Source organism: Electrona antarctica, assembly GCF_951216825.1.
Source record: "Electrona antarctica genome assembly, chromosome: 4".
NCBI classification, from domain to species: Eukaryota; Metazoa; Chordata; class Actinopteri; order Myctophiformes; family Myctophidae; genus Electrona; species Electrona antarctica.
Window position 1 is genome coordinate 35,046,693 of NC_136809.1, and position 17,621 is coordinate 35,064,313.

General features: G+C 40.8%; 2 protein-coding genes across 2 annotated transcripts in view; one reads left to right on the plus strand and one right to left on the minus strand.

Moving 5' to 3' along the window:
* Window positions 1-1,728: 1,728 nt before the first annotated feature.
* mrpl45 (mitochondrial ribosomal protein L45) lies at window positions 1,729-9,907 on the minus strand. The gene is made up of 8 exons (XM_079498825.1): window positions 9,544-9,907; window positions 8,023-8,224; window positions 6,265-6,382; window positions 4,905-5,003; window positions 4,372-4,420; window positions 3,494-3,643; window positions 2,993-3,166; window positions 1,729-2,091 (listed from the first exon to the last, which is right to left on the minus strand). Exons 1-8 carry the CDS (start codon window positions 9,604-9,606, stop codon window positions 1,981-1,983), a joined length of 966 nt encoding a protein of 321 aa, XP_079354951.1. The 5' UTR covers window positions 9,607-9,907; the 3' UTR covers window positions 1,729-1,980.
* Window positions 9,908-10,609: 702 nt separating this feature from the next.
* Window positions 10,610-17,621, plus strand: part of npepps (aminopeptidase puromycin sensitive) — a 29,031-nt gene continuing 22,019 nt past the window's right edge. Inside the window, exons 1-9 of the mRNA XM_079500085.1 lie at window positions 10,610-11,129; window positions 13,325-13,409; window positions 13,646-13,723; window positions 13,876-13,997; window positions 14,412-14,519; window positions 15,617-15,817; window positions 16,143-16,239; window positions 16,500-16,533; window positions 17,079-17,193. Coding sequence (XP_079356211.1) covers window positions 10,761-11,129; window positions 13,325-13,409; window positions 13,646-13,723; window positions 13,876-13,997; window positions 14,412-14,519; window positions 15,617-15,817; window positions 16,143-16,239; window positions 16,500-16,533; window positions 17,079-17,193 — 1,209 coding nt within the window. The 5' untranslated portion in view covers window positions 10,610-10,760. The remainder of the gene's footprint in view (window positions 11,130-13,324; window positions 13,410-13,645; window positions 13,724-13,875; window positions 13,998-14,411; window positions 14,520-15,616; window positions 15,818-16,142; window positions 16,240-16,499; window positions 16,534-17,078; window positions 17,194-17,621) is intronic.

The window sequence follows — 17,621 nt, forward strand, 5'->3', positions numbered from 1 at the left end:
CCACGTCCTGCCGACTATGCCAGATTGTAGAATTGCGCGGAAGCGGGGATTGAACCCAGGCCTCCCACTCGCCAGACCAACTCTCAACCTGTCGTGCCAATAGGGCTGAGCCCGATTGGCAGGGCTGTTGCGGGCTGGGTCTTGGCTGGGGGCTACACATGGGAGGTGGTATCTTAAGACCTGAGTGAAAAGACAGCTCCACCAGCATATTTATACATGTGCACAATAAACTGACTTATATAGGTGCAACTATGCCATAGTTTGGGATCTAGATGCAGTATTTTCTTCATGCTTCTGCTCCCTGTTGAATTTGTTAGTTTTAAAGACTACTATTTTACTACTTAGTTTTACATCTACAATATGTTGGATCCATAATTTGCAAGATTAATGTGTTCAGCAGTGGATAAACAAAATCTGAATTTAAACAAGTAGTTTACTGTATGTGTTGGTCTGTTGGCAGGTCAAAATAAATAAACTGCAATGAGTTTGAAATAAGCATAAGAGTGTAGGAATTAATTACTGAATGAGAAATATTACATGTAAATGAAATCATTTTTTTGTTGAAGAGTGGAACTTCTAGATAGATAGACCTATGGGGAAATTCAGGTGCCTAGATGTTTAGGCAAAACAAATTTAACAAAGGATGCCAGATTCACCTGCCAGTGGTGTTTGGATTAAGAATTGGTTACACCATGCATGGCAATAAAGGGCATAGTAATTTAGCTTCACAATATTCATTCTATCTAGATTTGTTAAATAAATAAATTATATGCATTATTGGGGCTAGACATCCTACAATTTCTAAATAAAACTCAATTCGATTCTAAAAATAATTCACCATTATTAACATATTTATTATTCATGTTATTCATTACGTGGAGAGGATTAAAATGTACTTCTTACAATAGAGCAAAATCTGTACATAATCCTTGATTTTCTATTCCTTCAGTGGTATTTTGTTGTTTCTTGAAACCAGTGATATATGGGGCAATGAACTACATACATATATTTGACTTATTTCTCTAATGTCTTTGAAAGTGTCCATGTCTCGGAGCCATAGAGTAGAATCGGCTCGACGGTCGTCGTAAATATTTTTACTTTAAACCTCTTACTAAACTGGGATGACCAGATTTTAGTTTAACTAGCCAATCTACATCAACATGTGAGCTTGTAGATCAGCTATTTGAACTATTTTAAAATAGTAAACAAATGGCAAAAAAGTTTAGGGATAAGGGATAGAACAGTTTGTTGTAATCACATCTATTAAAAAAACCCCACTTATACCCAGTTTAATGATAGTAGACTTTTGACACGTCCATATTTTGTTAAGAGATGTTTGTCAAATAAATGGTGGATCTGAGTCACTTTAGTCCTGACTCCACATACAGCTAGTGACAACAGCCCCATTATCCCACTCAGTTTATGCAGTGATCTCATTGTTATGCACAGCCTCATGTAACTGTCAGTGACTGGACCAATCTGTTTACTGTTTCTGCATGTTGTGATTTAATGTTTTGGAATGTATGCATTATCTTTTTGTCAAGTCCAAAATCATGTGATTCCAAACCCATTTTTAAGATTTTTGTTAGCTTTTTGATCTTTTTCTATGTATCGACTATTAAGACCATTCTGAAAGTCTCTTTTGTAAGTTAATGTTTTTAGTTTTTCAATTTTTAATGTATTGACTATGAAGGACACTATTCTGATATAAACTCACTGAAATCGATGGAAGTGAAAAAACAACAACAGATGGGGCATTTTATTTTTGTATTCTTTAAATTAACAATATATTCATGATCACAGAAATAAACCATACAATCTCTGTAAAATGTGCATTTGTTAGATACACATGAGAAGAAAATGATTACCAACAACAGAAAATGTATGGGAAAATGTCAAAATAATATACATCTTAAAAGGTCCTAAGTCCAACATGTCTTTCCTCTGTGTTGCAAGGGGAAAACAGTGCCCCTAAGTGGCTCATTTGTTCCACTGCACAGCCTCTGGCTTGGTATTGGTAACTGTGTGTGTGTAGTTGAGGGCATCAAATTCATCTTCTGGCTTGAGCTCTGGACCGGGGATCATAACCGTCTGAAAGATGGAAAAGAATGATGTTGATTATTCTTCATAAAACACTCCTAATGTTTAGCAATGAATATCTATCATACCTGTTCGTAATTCATGTTAACCACACCACTAGTGACATACACAGTACATATAGGGGACATACACATTTGGTATTCTGTTATGTGACACATCAAATTGTTGTTTTCTGACTTCCCCAATGTCCTTGTTTGTCAATGTTCAAATGCTGGTTATGCTTCCAACAGTGAAACATGGCTTCATTTCATTTGTATACATTTCGCAAATTGGTATGCTTACAGTATATATTAGGGCTGTCAAAATTGGCCAAACATCACGTTCAAATTATTCATTACAAAACCTGTACATCACAATATTTAGTTGATCGGTCATGACTCATATGCGAGAGGTCACTGCACTGGGTACTCTGACCACTGCAAGTGTTTTTTTCCCGTGAAGAACCTTATTTTGACGGACAAGCGTCTTTTCTTTTCACCTGGAGAATACATTTTGTAACCGTGATCATCGGTTCTTCAGTTATGGGCTGTGAATAAAGCTTGTTTTGACCAAAAACGCAATCTGGGAAAAGAATCGGAGATAAATGCATTTTTGTAAATCTGTTTACATTGAGGCCGATGGAGACAGAGTTTTCACTTCCGGTACATTTCTGGTTTTATCTGTCTCCTAGCAACCTAGAGAGAGCCATTCATACGTTGGCGAAGAGTGCGATCTAACGTAACCAATGAAAGCCCTGAAATGATGAGATAACTCATTAATAGCAGTGACCCGTTGGATTTCAAATGATTAGATATCTCGTCAATGGCAGTGAATGTGTTACAACGGGTACAACAAGTAGTCCTATCCACACAAAACAATGGGGCACTTTGTGGTCTTCAGTGTTGCAGGTTACCTTGATGACAGGGTCTTTTTTAGGGGCCCATGCCGGTACGATCTTGCCGTGTATCCTCCAACGGCCATATGGGTTGATGAGATGGCGCTCTAACACCAAGTACTCCAAGACGTCTTTAGGCTCCGTCTCGCTCCCCATCATCAGCCTCCCGAAGCGGTCGTAAATGGCCAGGGTCTGTTTGCTCATCCAATGAAAAAGCAGAGAGAATCACAAGACATTGAAGCAAATATTTAAATCAAAGGATTGTATATGGTGGTTGTTCTCAGACATTTTCATGACAAAATAGCAATCTGCAAGCCGTGGGCTTGCAGATTGCTATGCATTTTTCAATTATATAAAACATTACAGAGTTATAGCTCTTTTGTTAATAGGGTGGTTAAACTACATATTTTCTGTGGAACCCCTTGAAGCCTCTCCAGGAGCCCTGGTGGTACCCGGAGCCCACTTTGAGAACCACTGTCTGGTATACAGACACTAGTTAAAATGTAGCTTTGATCTCACCTGTCTGGAGTGCATGCGAAGTGTCACCTGACCGTACAGGTTGTCCTTAGTGACCATGTCTGGGCAGCGAGCGTGGACCACTCTGGGTGGCTCCAGAGACTCAACGAATGTCCAGCGAATGGTCTTGTAGCGGTTTCCCCTCGTCATTTCCTGGACAGGAGACAGGGGTTATTTTACTCAATGATACGGGATGGGACAGGTACATTGTATAATGAAAACATAGCTTGTTCTTACTTTGTTATAGCATTCATAGTTTTCACACATACAGTATTGTCCTATATACGTGCCCTAAGCCCTAAACAATGAACGGTGCTGATAAGCCGTAATAAAGGCAGTAACTTTGGGATCACTTTTTAGGAAGTATGTTCCCCATATTTGCAGAAACTAATAAAAGGGAATCTGAGAAGAGGGTGGGGGGAGGGGAACATTTATCAGCAACTAATGGTAAACGCTGATGAAGGCCTGAGGAGCCAAAACGTGTCCATTTGTCATGACTGCTGCTGCAGTAAATAAAAAACAATCAATGAAAATTCACGCTGTGAGTGCAAACTGTTTCTATGTATAGACAGTAGAGCACGCTCAGCTCAGGACTTCTGTCAGCTAGTATTTGGATAATGTGGCACCTTGACCAGAACTAATTCTGTATGTCCTGCATCTGGGTTACGAGTTCTTTGTCAGTGTGATCAAACTTGACTGCAACACTTAAATCTTGCCTGTCATGTCATGTTGGCAAAAAAAACTCCTGCACTCACGTTAGGTCACTGTGGATAAACATGCCAATCAAATGTTTAAAGTGTAAATGTAATTAATATGAAGAGTGATTAAACTCCAGCACATGATGGGAAGGATTATTTCACAGAGAGGAACAGACAACTCACAGGGTAACACCTTTCTGTCACCAACGAGTGCAGTTTTTCCTTGTCGAATCTGAAATACACAAACAGGTGATTGTTAGTGTTCCTAGAGACATACACGTACCAACAACAACTGTATGGTACCAAACTCTGAAATAATTATATCAGATCAGAGTTCAACTTATTTCTATAGACTATAGGCTAGTTTCTTAAAATAAACAACTTTTCAAAAGTTACAAAGTGCTATGATAATCATATAAAATCAAGTTGAAAAAAAAGAGCATATAATCATATAGTCAATAAAATAAATAACAGTAAATGAAAATGTAAATAAGAATGAGTAGAATTACACTTTAAAGCAGACAAGAGATGAGCATGCTCTCTAACCACCCCAGTGAGTGAGTCACAGTCTCACTTCTATCAGAAATGTCTCACTGAAATAAACCCTCCCATAAATAGAGCATGTCCACTTGCACACTAAATGTATGTCACACCACTGGAAGGAGGGCGTTGGTCTAGTTATTTGTACGTGAGAGAACAAGAAGATGGAGGCTTACTGTGTCAGGGCATTGTGAGCGTCAATGAACGTCTCCTGAGCTTGTGCTGGGAACTCCTTAGTGATGAAATGAGAATCAAATTCTTTTATCTTGCGTATCCTGCGGGGAGTAAGGAAAAATACACATCTTTAGTTTACATTTCCTAGTCACTCTACCAGAACCAGCTTTATTGTTACATCACAGATTTACAGAATAAAAGAGTGGGTGAAAGAAATCTGCATATTTAAACCTGAGATTAGGTATAATGGTGTGTGAGCATAGCAGCAGGCGTATACTGTGCACTATAAACTTAAGGATGTTAGTCAAGGTGCTGGATTGAACTGTAGTTCAATTATTCATAAAACAACTGTAATGGGGAGGTGTCCACTTGATAAGCCCAGTTGCCCACTAATTACCACCACGATTAGGATGTTTTTTTCCATGTCTGTTTGTGACACATTCATAATCCCAGGAGGAAGAAACCTATTGATTTTGGTGACCCCATGACCTTTCCTCTAGTGCCACCATCAGGCCAAATGTTCCATTTCTAAATAAGCGTATTGGCTGTGCCCTTAGTCGTACAGCCATAGCTTTTGCTGTGCGCACAGTCATCATGTTCCCAAGAGGAAGAAGCATATTAATTTGGGTGTCCCTGTGAGGTTTCCTCTAGTGCTAATATCAGACCAAAGTGGAGAGACGTGTAGGCATTGGTGGCGGTCTGCCTTGAAATGAGCACATTCTTGTTCATTATGGTTTTCGCTTTCCATATCTGCAGGCTGGATTCTGCCTCTACTGTATATACCTCAAACAACAAAAGGTGATATAACAGCTCAAACAATCTTTGTACAGTATGTAAGAGTACTCGTTCTAGATTATAGTACCACAAATGAAGGCAGACGATGAGCAATGGTGATATCCAAGTAAACAACAATTTTGTCCTTTGAGGATATATAGGCAGATTCCAGCCTGTAGACATTGAAATCTGTTACCGTTGCAGCAGAAACAAGAATGCGTGATTTTTGCTGCAGGTGATATATATATAGAGGGTATGCGCATGCATAAAGTGAGTGGCAAATCGAGTGGCATTGTGAGTTTAACGTTGTTTAACGTCATTTAATGAAATCAGATCTGTTTGGATGGATTATGGGCTGTTAAGGCCAGAGAGTAGTTTTTTGCCACTCAGTAGGCGTTCCCGCATAACTTCTGGGTATGATGATGATGTCACACACATACCCTCTATAAACAAATCAGATAGATTTAAAAGGCATCTTTCCTTCCTATAACAAAAAAGAAATACAAAACAAATCTATACACAAAACAATATTCAAGCACACAAAATACAAAAACAGAGATTGAGCATTTGTGATAATAATGATCTCACGCGAGTTTGGAGGCAGCACCCTGTTTGAACTGCTCAGTGCGTTGTTTCAGCCCCTCTTTGGACAGACTGGAGAGACGAGCGTCACCCTCCGGAGGGATGTAGGGGTCGAAGATACCCGCTGGTGGTGAGAGAAGATCCACAGTCAATATGCTTTGCTTTTGGTACAGATCAACCAAATGCCCTACATCCAGCAATGGTTGTTGAAGATCTGGTACAAGATGTGGCCTATAATTAATGTACATCAAATAAATCAATGAGGGCATAAGCTAGTTATTTATTTAGAAGTATCACAGTCTGTGTTATACTATTTTGAGATCATTCATTAGTTTAAAAAGGACATATGAAATTCTTTGTGTCAAATGACATTCACGTCATTAGTAGGGCTGGGTGTAATAACCGCAATATTGTGGTTGTGTAAGGCATACTGCGGTATCGAGTTCATAACCGAGGTTATTATTTTTTTATTAAAAGTTTTATCCCACGATTTTGTAACCCATTTTTCACCCGGGGCCTATTGCCTAAGAAGCTGTAATCCTAGATTCATGCATGAGGAGTGAGCAGGCCGATTACTGCACCACGTGCCCCCAAACGATTATTATTATAATTATTATATATATATATTTTTTCCCATTCAAAACAACTTTTTTGAGGTATCGCTCAATACCGCGATACCATCAGTAAACAGTGATTTATTACGGCGATAACAAAAAAATCCAGAGTCCCAGCCCTACTCAAGTCATTAGGCCTGTCACAATTATTACATAATCAACTAATCATAATTAGGAGCGTGTCTTGAGTGTACAGGGTGTGTACTCATACTTTAAATGCTTAGTATGAGGTATAAAGTACAGCAGCCTTGTGTTCATAAAACAGAAAGATTGGGTATTGGGTAAGACTAACGTTAGGTATCTTTCACTGCTTCGTCTCAACCATTACTCAATGGCTCTGGTCTCAGCCACCGGTGGATATTTTGACATTCCGTTTTTTTTTTTTTTAATGTTGCCACTACTGTTGGAGCAGCCATAAACTACACAGGTTCATCTCGATGTTCTGGGCATCTTTGTAATGTTAGTGTTAGTAAAAAGCAGGTAAAAGAGTAACGTTTGAGGCAGACTAACATCAGTCAGTCTGCCGTTCACTATAGTAGAAGCCTGGTGAGGGTTTAAACCCTGCAGCTACGTCGAGTCCACCTACAGGAAATACGAAAGCTGCGACCATGAGACCCGTTTCTGAATTCGTCTATATGGGGGCTTTCCCCATGTATGGGGATGATGATGTCATAGTGATCTCACAAGACCTGGGCACAATATATGGGGGTTGTCCTCCCCATGTATGGGGATTTTGAGTGACGAACAATGCCCCATGTATGAGGATTTTGAGTTACGAAAAACGCACGATTCCATACTGGGCCTTCGGTCGCAATAATGTTTTGCATAATCATGTCCATTTTTGCATAATAATGTTAAAAATAGTGGAAATTGTAGATTTACAAGCCTAAAACACGATACAACGTGGCACATTTTGAGTTTAGAGATCGCTATTTCCACTATTAATGTTGTTTTTTCTTTCAGTTATTTGTCATATATGACCTGTGCACCTTTGTTCACGAAGCATAATAAGTGATTTTTATTCATATGTTCCAATGTCCAACGACAGATTGTTAAATTCGTAATTATTTGAGCGACAATTAAGTAAAATTTCTCAGCCATAGTCATACTGTGCATGTGTACGGATGCATAAACTGTATTGATTGTATACCAGTGCAGGCTATGTTGATGGGTCTCTCTATGTACTGCTGCCTTATTACAACACCGGCTGCTTTGGCTTTGGCCTCCTGGTCTCCGATTCCCGATGCTTGCCCTTTCAACGCAGTGGCCGGAGGGATAAAATATCGTTTCTTGGTCCGCACTGGCAAGATGAGTGGGAAAGGATGTCGCACATGCGAACACGCCTCTGAATTCTGAAATTAAATACATAAGTAAATCAGTGTTTTGTTTCATGCACAGAGATGTCTTCTAGGTCAGCTGTGAGGTTCCATGGTCCATGGGACAGCATTAGCCGGCGACGGCGTAGCCGCAAGCAACTCTTAGATGCTATTTAACATCATTATCTGGCATTTAGAGTTGCAATACCAACCCTTGACAACCAATACATTCAAACACAAAAGTTCAATTATTATTATTAAACAATGTTAAACTCACCAACATTGTGGCTGTAGGCCTACGGATATGCCATGTTTTTGTTTCATGAAAATACGTTGCAGATAATATGGAATGAGCTACTTTTGAGAAAAGTCCTGCGTACCCGTACCGTTTCGAAACTGCACATAATGCAGGAGTTAGTGTCGAAGTGTCCTTGAGCAAGATGCTGAACCCGCGATTGCTACCGATGAGCAGGTTGAGGTTGGTGCTTTGCATGGTTTCCCCCATCATCGTTGTGTGATGGGTGAATGTAATGCACTGCACAATCTATGTAAAGTGCCTTGGATGAAGGCGCTATATAAAATACACCATTTACTATTTAATGCAAGAGACAATATTCATGTTAGTAGGGGAGAGAATTAAATGGTTAATGGCTAACAACTTACATGGAAGTCTTTAAATACGTGGCCTAAATACCGCTAGGTTGAACTCTGATAATGAACAAACTGCAATGATTTATGTTCGGACACTGAAATTATGTGACGTCAACACGATTGTGACATATTTCAGCAGGTTCGTAACACCACCATGCTGGAGTGGCCGAGTGTGAGTGGCCGAGATTTGGGGTATTGGAATTTGGCTAGGGACACAGCCACACACATAGCTGTCTATGGGAGTGGTTGCACCACTCAAATAGTGGAATTGTGGAATGGACACCATCTACTAAACTTTTGGATTGTGTATCACTGGTTTCTTTCAAAAATAATCTAGGCCAAGCTTATGTTTCATGAACAATATTCAATTATTGATAATATGTTATGAGCTACTTTTTAGAGAAAGGTTATTTTGCACACCTACTGGCACCTACTGGGATCGGGACACTTTTTTTGTGTTATCCTTTTAGCGTTAATGTCTGACTGTACCCTTGCCGTTTACATTTCTACTACTTACTAATGAAGAGATTATGACTGTAGGCTACAGTTGTGTTCATGATCATGAAGCCAGATTCCGTAGCCTGTTACAAGTTATTCTAGATAATAATCCGCCCTATGCCGTTACATATAATTTCAGATAATAACCGGCATCACAAAACCTCAAGGTGCACTGCCAGTGTCATTGATTTGTAATAGAACCATACCTTCAAAGTATTACATGTCAGTAAATGTAGAGTTCCTAACGCCCTCCGCATGGACGTCGCCATCTTGTCTCCAAAGGTAGCGTTCAAGAGCGTCACTGAGTATCCACTACAACCAGATGCGCATAAGTGGAGTCATGAAGAAAGCCAGACGTTGGAGGGCTAGCCCTCAAAAAGCAAACCCATGAAAAATACCAACGCTTGACAGGTTATCTATCTCGGGGCAGAACTTAAACCGAGATGTCTGACTGTCTTTAACCCAGGGCGGCAGTCAGACCTATTGAAATAGTGGGACAGGATGTAGGCCAAATACAGAAGTATTTAATGGGTTACTAGTTTAGTCTCTGGGATCATAGTTGGATGTGAATGTGAAATATCGCTGAGATTCACTTTCCTTTTAAATAGTTGGCCATGCGTGTTTGTGTCATCCCGATCCTGGTGATGTCACGACTCACGAGTCAGTGTCATATCCATATATGGAGTCCTGATGTTGTGCATGTCCAAAGATGGAGTCTTATGCCAGACTCATGATGATAATGTGTTAAATACATCTATAACTCTACTTAATTGGGAGGATATGTTTTTTCTTCTGTCTTGAAGGGGCATATGTTTTGCGCAACAACATAGTCTTTTCATTATGTCTGCCCTATGATCTCTGAGATTTATATTATTGAAATTGCAATAAAAAGATTTTGACAAGAAAAAAAAGATATAGGAACCAAATGGAACCTGTTTAGTTTAGTTTACCTGTGCCTATGTGTGTGATGCTGAGGATCTATGTATGTACTAGTCCCAGAGATACAAATCACATCAAATGGGGGGTCCGTTTGATTGAAAATGTTATTAACATTTTAATAGAGGATTGAAATACCCAGAAAAGCACAAAGGCTTGTTTACATTGGTGTCCATTTCTTAGGCCTATATATAGACCATAAAGCACATCAAACTCTGGGTCTTTCTTTGGTGGTTGAGAATCACTGCTAATTCAATTTATTCACAAATCACATCACACGCACATTCATTCACACGGTCGTTACACTCACACACACACACACACACACTGCACGCCGAGCGACGCGATGACGTTATTTGTTCGGAGGTCGGCGCTAGTTCACATCGGTTGTTTGGATTTGAAGTGAGCAGCAGAGAGAGAGAGAGAGAGAGAGAAAGAGAGCGAGAGCAGAGGGGAGGAGGACTGTGTCACTGTGAAGGAGGGTTTTATGTTGCTGCTGGGTCTGGTGGGCCGCCGAACGCAAACAACACTGTCGTTCCTGAAACGCACGCTCACAACAACCTGCTACAACACCACCACCACCACAGAGCTGCTGCTGCTGTCGAAGCCCGTTGCTTCCCTCAACAACATCAACCCCCGCGCCGCCACCACCACCGCCGTCCTACTGAGAGCGATCCACGGCACCGTCTTCGTGAAGTACCCGACAGCGACCAGCCAAAATAGAGACGCCACCATGCCCGAAAGGAGGCCCTTCGTGCGGCTACCCGCTGACGTCTACCCCGTCAACTACGGGCTGTGCTTGAAGCCCGACCTCGTCGACTTCACGTTCGAGGGCAAGCTGGAGGCGGCTGTGGAGGTACGCCTCGGTTTGTCTCGTTTGCTTGTTTTGACGCGGGTCGATGTTTTAGAGACGCTGCACGGCGGGGATTTCAATCATTATGTAATCTACTCCGCTAGCTTAGCTAATTTGTCATATTCGACTTGCTAGCGGCGAATTGCTAGCTGTTGTTGCTAGCCCAGAATGAAGATGCACAAGGATGCGTCTGTGTTGTGTCCGTCACGCGGAAGGGCTTCTGGGCCACGCCGCGCACGAACACACTTTCCGATGGCTTGTGACGTCGCTGACTCACCCTTGGTTATGTTTATCTGTTAGCCGAGCTATCTAACCGAGCTATTAATGTGTACCAGGCAGCTAACTGCTAAAGTTAATGGTATCAGACTGCTCTTGTCGTCAAGGGACTTGGCAGGTTCTGGCTGATTGACAAATCAAAACCCAGCGAATGAGAATTAGAAATGCTGATTTCTGTGAATAGTATTGTGAAGAAGTATGTTAGAGAGATCTCTAGTTTAGTGGGAAGTTTCGTGGAGTTCCCTTAAATTTAGACCGCAGGCAGACTTGCCATATCATGTCAGCTAGCTAGCTGTCACGTACCTACCTACCAACGACATCACCACGGCTAACGACGCCTGGATTTCAGTCTGTTTATTGTTTTTGCATGATTGCAATGAATGCACTGTTAGTGTTATTAATTCAAGACTACCATCAACGTGGCAATGCTATGCATGGCAATGCCCACTACCGGGTTACTTATCAGCATATTTCATTGTGAGTCAGTTAACACCTGCTTGCTTGATGAGTAGCAAGCCAGCCGGGTAATGTTTACTAAATCTTCACAGCAAGGAAATGTCATCCACTCACCCTGCCTCACTCACTCACTCGCCCTCTGCTATATACTCATTCATCCTGCTTCACTCACTCACTCTGCTTCTCTCACTAACACTGCTTCACTCAGTTCCGTTATTGTGCTGAAAGCTGGCCTGCTCATTGAAATGGCAACATGGCATGATGTCGAATTTGTCGATATATTCTTTTACAAATGGTTATGAATGAAATCAGAATTATCTACGACTACTCACAGATCTTGATGGATAAAATTGCTTGTCAAAATATGAATGATTTATTTTGGAATGATTGGTGATGGTATTTTGTGTGAAAAAACATAGGCTTCTCTGTCAGATTAGAACAGAATATGAAAGTTAAACTGGTGTTATTTTGTGCTGACATTGTGGAAAATGCTCTATTCTGCAGAGCTCGAGCACATATCATATCATCAGTCAAATCTCAACACCTGTTGTTGTTTGTAAAGGGTCTCTTATTACAACCATGTTAATGGTGTTGATTTGAGTTCCCAACTTGTCGTGTGTTGGTGAGCATTTGTGGTCGATTGTTCCTGAACTTCAGTGAAGGTGTGGTTGAAATACTCTTGTTTTTCAGTCATGCTGAAGTGAATTGAAATAGTGTTTTTGATAATACCTTTGCTGGCCAGCACTTTACACAAAGCCAGGAACCACACAATGGACCAGGAGAAACCCAAGCACTGTGGCACCATGCCATTGACCAACGTTTGCTATAATTACTGCTTTGTTGCCTTTTGTTTAAGACTGAAAGTTCACTACATATGTCTAAACCGTAGGCTTTAACAGCAATGCCACTGGCTGCAAATGTCACATTTCTAAATGGGCTATGGGCTGCCCTCTTGAAAAGGTTGTATCTAGGTCTAATTTATTTGTTTTCATATGACTGTGTCATCTGGCTAAAATATCAGATTTTCAATTGAAAAATGTGACACAAAGTGCGAAATTTGTCCTGCCCTCAATGTTGGTTGTTGTTCAGTCACATGAACTACTTTCATATTGTGTTGAACAGTCATAAGCCCATAGGCTGACTATATTAGTCAGTCTCTATCTGCATGCCAAGGCTATTATCTCAGTAACCATTCAGAGCTACTGTAAGTTTAGCCTACACTAAGTTGTCTGATCACTATCTCGGCTATCCGAGTCTGTTCAGATTAGAGACACCCCGTCAGTGCGGTGCGCTGAGAGAAAGCTTAGTAGCCAGGAAGTATTGAAATCCACCTTTTTTTTTTAATGCTTGCTGAACATATCCAGAAAGATGGTAAGATTGTAATTACTTATGGACAGTTGCTTGCTTTGCATAGCTGGATTTATCTGAATGCAATTTGTGCATTCTTCTCTGGTTAATATTTACAGGTTACACAGGCCACAAATCAGATTGTGATGAACTGTGCTGATATTGACATCATCACAGCATCATTCGCAGCAGAGGGAGGGGAAGGTGAGTGAGTTTTGGTTTATTCCCTTGTTCTTTTATGTTTAACCTTTCATGTTAAATGACTGTTGATGGAAGCTTTATTTGCATTTTGATATTTAGTAATGTATTTTTATGGAGCACAATCACACTTGAATTACGTCTTACTGGCTTCTTCAAGGTTTAGAAAACAAGAGTACTTCAAAGAAAAAAAAACATCTCTGACCTGGCATATGCTAATTTATTTTCCTCCCTGGATTTAGAAATTAATGCAACAGGGTTCAACTATCAAAATGAGGATGAGAAAGTCACTCTGTCGTTTCCCAGCGCTCTTCAGAAAGGTAAAGGGTATTTAAGTTCACATTTTCCACCGTCGGATCTGCCTAAATGTTGAAAACATGGCCATGTTTTTAGTTCCTGTTGACAACAACAAGCTTCACTTTTGGCAGCAGCTGAATGAATGGCACAACCCATTTCTTCCCTCTTTCTTCAGGATCCGGTACGTTGAAGATTGACTTTGTGGGAGAGCTTAATGACAAAATGAAAGGCTTCTATAGAAGTAAATATGCAACTCCTGCAGGAGATGTCCGCTACGCTGCTGTCACACAGTTTGAGGTAAGTGTGTCACACTTCATTATCATAGACAAGTGCTTTTCTTTGGGAAAGTTTGTTGCTTAACCACGTAATAGCCTATGTTGCAACATAGGTCATGTGACAAATGTTGGTGTTCCAGAGTTGTTATAAAGGTTAGGCAATGCCTCATTCATTCTATTTATACTGTGTGTGTATATACAGATGCATGACTTTTGATGCTATGTTTGTGTCTTTATAATATCTGTGTTGTAAACACAGTCAGAATCATCTTTGTGGTCTACTTTCTCTACAGGAGGTCATTGGAGGAGGTCCACTTAAAAATGGGCCTCCAGCACTTCCATGATCTAAGCCTTGTACTTTACACATATGTTTGCTTGCTTTGAAGATAATTTCTCGCCTGTCTCCTATGGCGCTGTCCCCATCTTCTCTCTCCAGGCCACGGATGCTCGTAGAGCCTTCCCCTGTTGGGATGAGCCAGCTATCAAAGCTACCTTTGACATCACTCTGATAGTTCCCAAGGAGAGAGTAGCCTTGTCTAATATGGTACGTCTCATGTTCAAGCTCCTACCCTGAGAAAATCTCTACCCCCGGCCCCTTGGCTGCCACATATTTGCTGCTTAGCAGTGTGTATATACGGTATATATTTTTGAGGGGCGATAGCCCCTCCTATATTCAGCTATTAGTGTAGATCTTTGTCTTACACAACCATTGACAATGAATGGAGAATTGACATCATGATGTACGACGATCCGAGCGCTAATTTGCTGCTAATGTAGCTTAAATGGCATACAACAAGTTACACTGATGTCTGATGGAACTACAACGTGTCGCACAACGCATTGTGAGCTTGTTGGTCGGCTATTTTCAGAGCATGACACCGGCGTGCAACCAAGTATATCAAGTCTTTTCACTTAAGGTCTATTATCAACTACAGCTGTTGCTATTTCAAATGTGAACTGTATTTTTACAATGAGGCTGGTCATAGTAAATCTGACAAAAAAAATTAACTAGGTCTTATACATCATTCATGATATATACTTTGTCAACATACAGTACAATCTCGTCCATATCAACCATTTCTGAACAAGAAAAGCTCATTACGTTCACATTAGCGGCAACAAAGTGGCAAGCATTTTCAATGCATCTTTCAATGGAAGCAACATGAAGCTACAAAGTGACACCTGACACTTGCCGGTGCATGACGTGATGCGTGTATGCTCCAGATCAAAGTAGGGCCGGAGTCTGGACTCTACTTCTTTCAGCGGTCTAATGATGCAGTGAAGCATCAACAACTGATTATGTTTTTTCTACATTTCCACTCCCCTTCTCTCTCCCCACAAGTCCTACTCTGTTACGTAAAAGGAAGCAAAGCTCATTCTTGCGGTTAACCAGTTCCCCGTGCTATTTAAACCTACCCTTTTCATTTATGCAACGACTCTGTAGGAAATGTATTGGTCATGCTTGGTCATTTTGTAGCTTTGTTGCCGTCAGTGTGAATGCAGCATCAGTGCTGTGTTCCTGATTGTACCAATTAGAATTGTACCAGTTTTTCTGTTTGTAGTTCTGTTGAGTGTGATTAAACATATTAATTTTGCATTTCTGCTGAGTCGCAGGCTAACTTGCCTTTGTGCCATTCTTAGAATGTCATTGATCGAAAGCCATATCCAGACGATGACAGCCTTGTGGAAGTGAAGTTTGCCACCACACCCATCATGTCCACGTATCTTGTAGCATTTGTTATTGGTGAATACGACTTTGTGGAGAGTCAGTCGTCGGATGGAGTGACAGTACGCGTCTACACACCCCTGGGGAAGTCAGAACAAGGGAAGTTTGCACTGGAGGTGAGTGTGATGTTGAGCTGTCTTGAATTTCCATAGCAGGGGAAAAACATACTTACCTTGAATGGTCAGGTGCATGCCTACAATACAAAAGTGTCATGTCAGATTAGATATGCCAGACACAACCAAAGATTTGTTTACCTGGTGTATTTCCTACCTGTGTGGTTCTACAGAGATGGAATCGTGGTGTGGCCTTAATCAACTGTTTCAAATTATCATTGAATTCTGTAATAACTTTTTTTAAAGTCTACTCTACTCTTTTGCAAAGTTGATGAGATGTAATGACTGGATTTTGTTTTTTGTTTTGCTTTTTCTAATGACTTTCCAGGTTGCGACAAAGACCTTACCCTTCTACAAAGAGTACTTCAGTGTTCCTTATCCATTGCCTAAAATTGATCTAATAGCTATTGCTGATTTTGCTGCTGGTTAGTATTCATTGTCACTTATTGTTTGTAATTGTGATGGAAGATTAGCAGGAATAATTAATACTTCCTATGCAAATTAGATCATTTACATACAGATACCATGGTGTCATGAAGGCTTTTAGCTGCAAAGATGTTTATTTGCATGCTGAGAATAGTACATTATTAATACTGTTTGTTTTATTGGCTGATAAATTTGCATCAGACTTGTGACTTATCCTTGTATGGCGATGGTTTAAAACACATTGCCTTTCCCTATCCAGGTGCCATGGAAAACTGGGGCCTTGTAACTTACAGGTATATGTTATTACACCTATTGACTTGAATATTGCTACAGTCTTCCAAAGAAAGGAAGCAACTCTTATTAAGAGTTCATTGCCCACTAGCTCATTAAAAACTGTTAATACCTACTGGATAAGTTAAATAGTCGGTTAAATGTATTATGTCTGACCTTCCTGAAAACCATATTGTTGCTGTCAGGCAGAAACCTATTTTTCTTTTGTAAATCAACGCCATACTTGATCATACTACAGTGTCACACAAACGCATACAAAGTAGCAAATTACAAGCTTGAAACGCAGCGGTTTGAGCTTGTCGATCTTCTTTTGTTGTACTTGTGATGTTTTAGAATTTGAAAAGTAAATGAGTTGGTGGTGACGCATGCCAAAAAACACAGATCTACAAGGTCAAAGCACGTCGCAATCGATGGGGCTGTTTTCTGTACGTGACACCAGTGTGCAACAACGTATAAATCAGTACTGTAAGTGTTCATGCTGTCTCTCTGTCTTTCAATTCGGTAGTTTGTGTGAATTGTCACCTTTTTGTGTCTCATCATCTCTTAGGGAGACGGCGCTGCTGATCGACCCGCAGAACTCCTGCTCTTCCTCCAGACAGTGGGTAGCCCTGGTGGTGGGTCACGAGCTGGCACACCAGTGGTTCGGAAACCTGGTCACCATGGTAATCAAACGCAACCCTCCGCCGCCAGCTGTCACGTGAAAAACCTTAAGAAGCAGTAAATTCACATTGATGGCAGCTTTCTGGGCTTCGCTGAATGGGCACAGCAGCTAAAGGAGCTGCCTCAAGCATTGTTGCATTGATCTCATGGGAGCGCCTTGTTGCTAGGAGACATGCATATAGACCTTTGACCCATTTGATTGATTGAATACTTTGAGACAGAAATGCGAATGGCAGGAGTACAGTCATGCACTTGGTCTAAAAGGATAACCCAAGGCCGTGAATGCCATCACCTTAGTGAGATTTACCTCTCCCGTTGGCCTCCTGAAAAGTGCATTTTCATGTTTTATAGGATGCCAGTGATGCACATTTGTTAAGGGATGGGGTCGGGGCATTCCACACTTTGGTGGCACTGCTCTAGAAAGAGAATT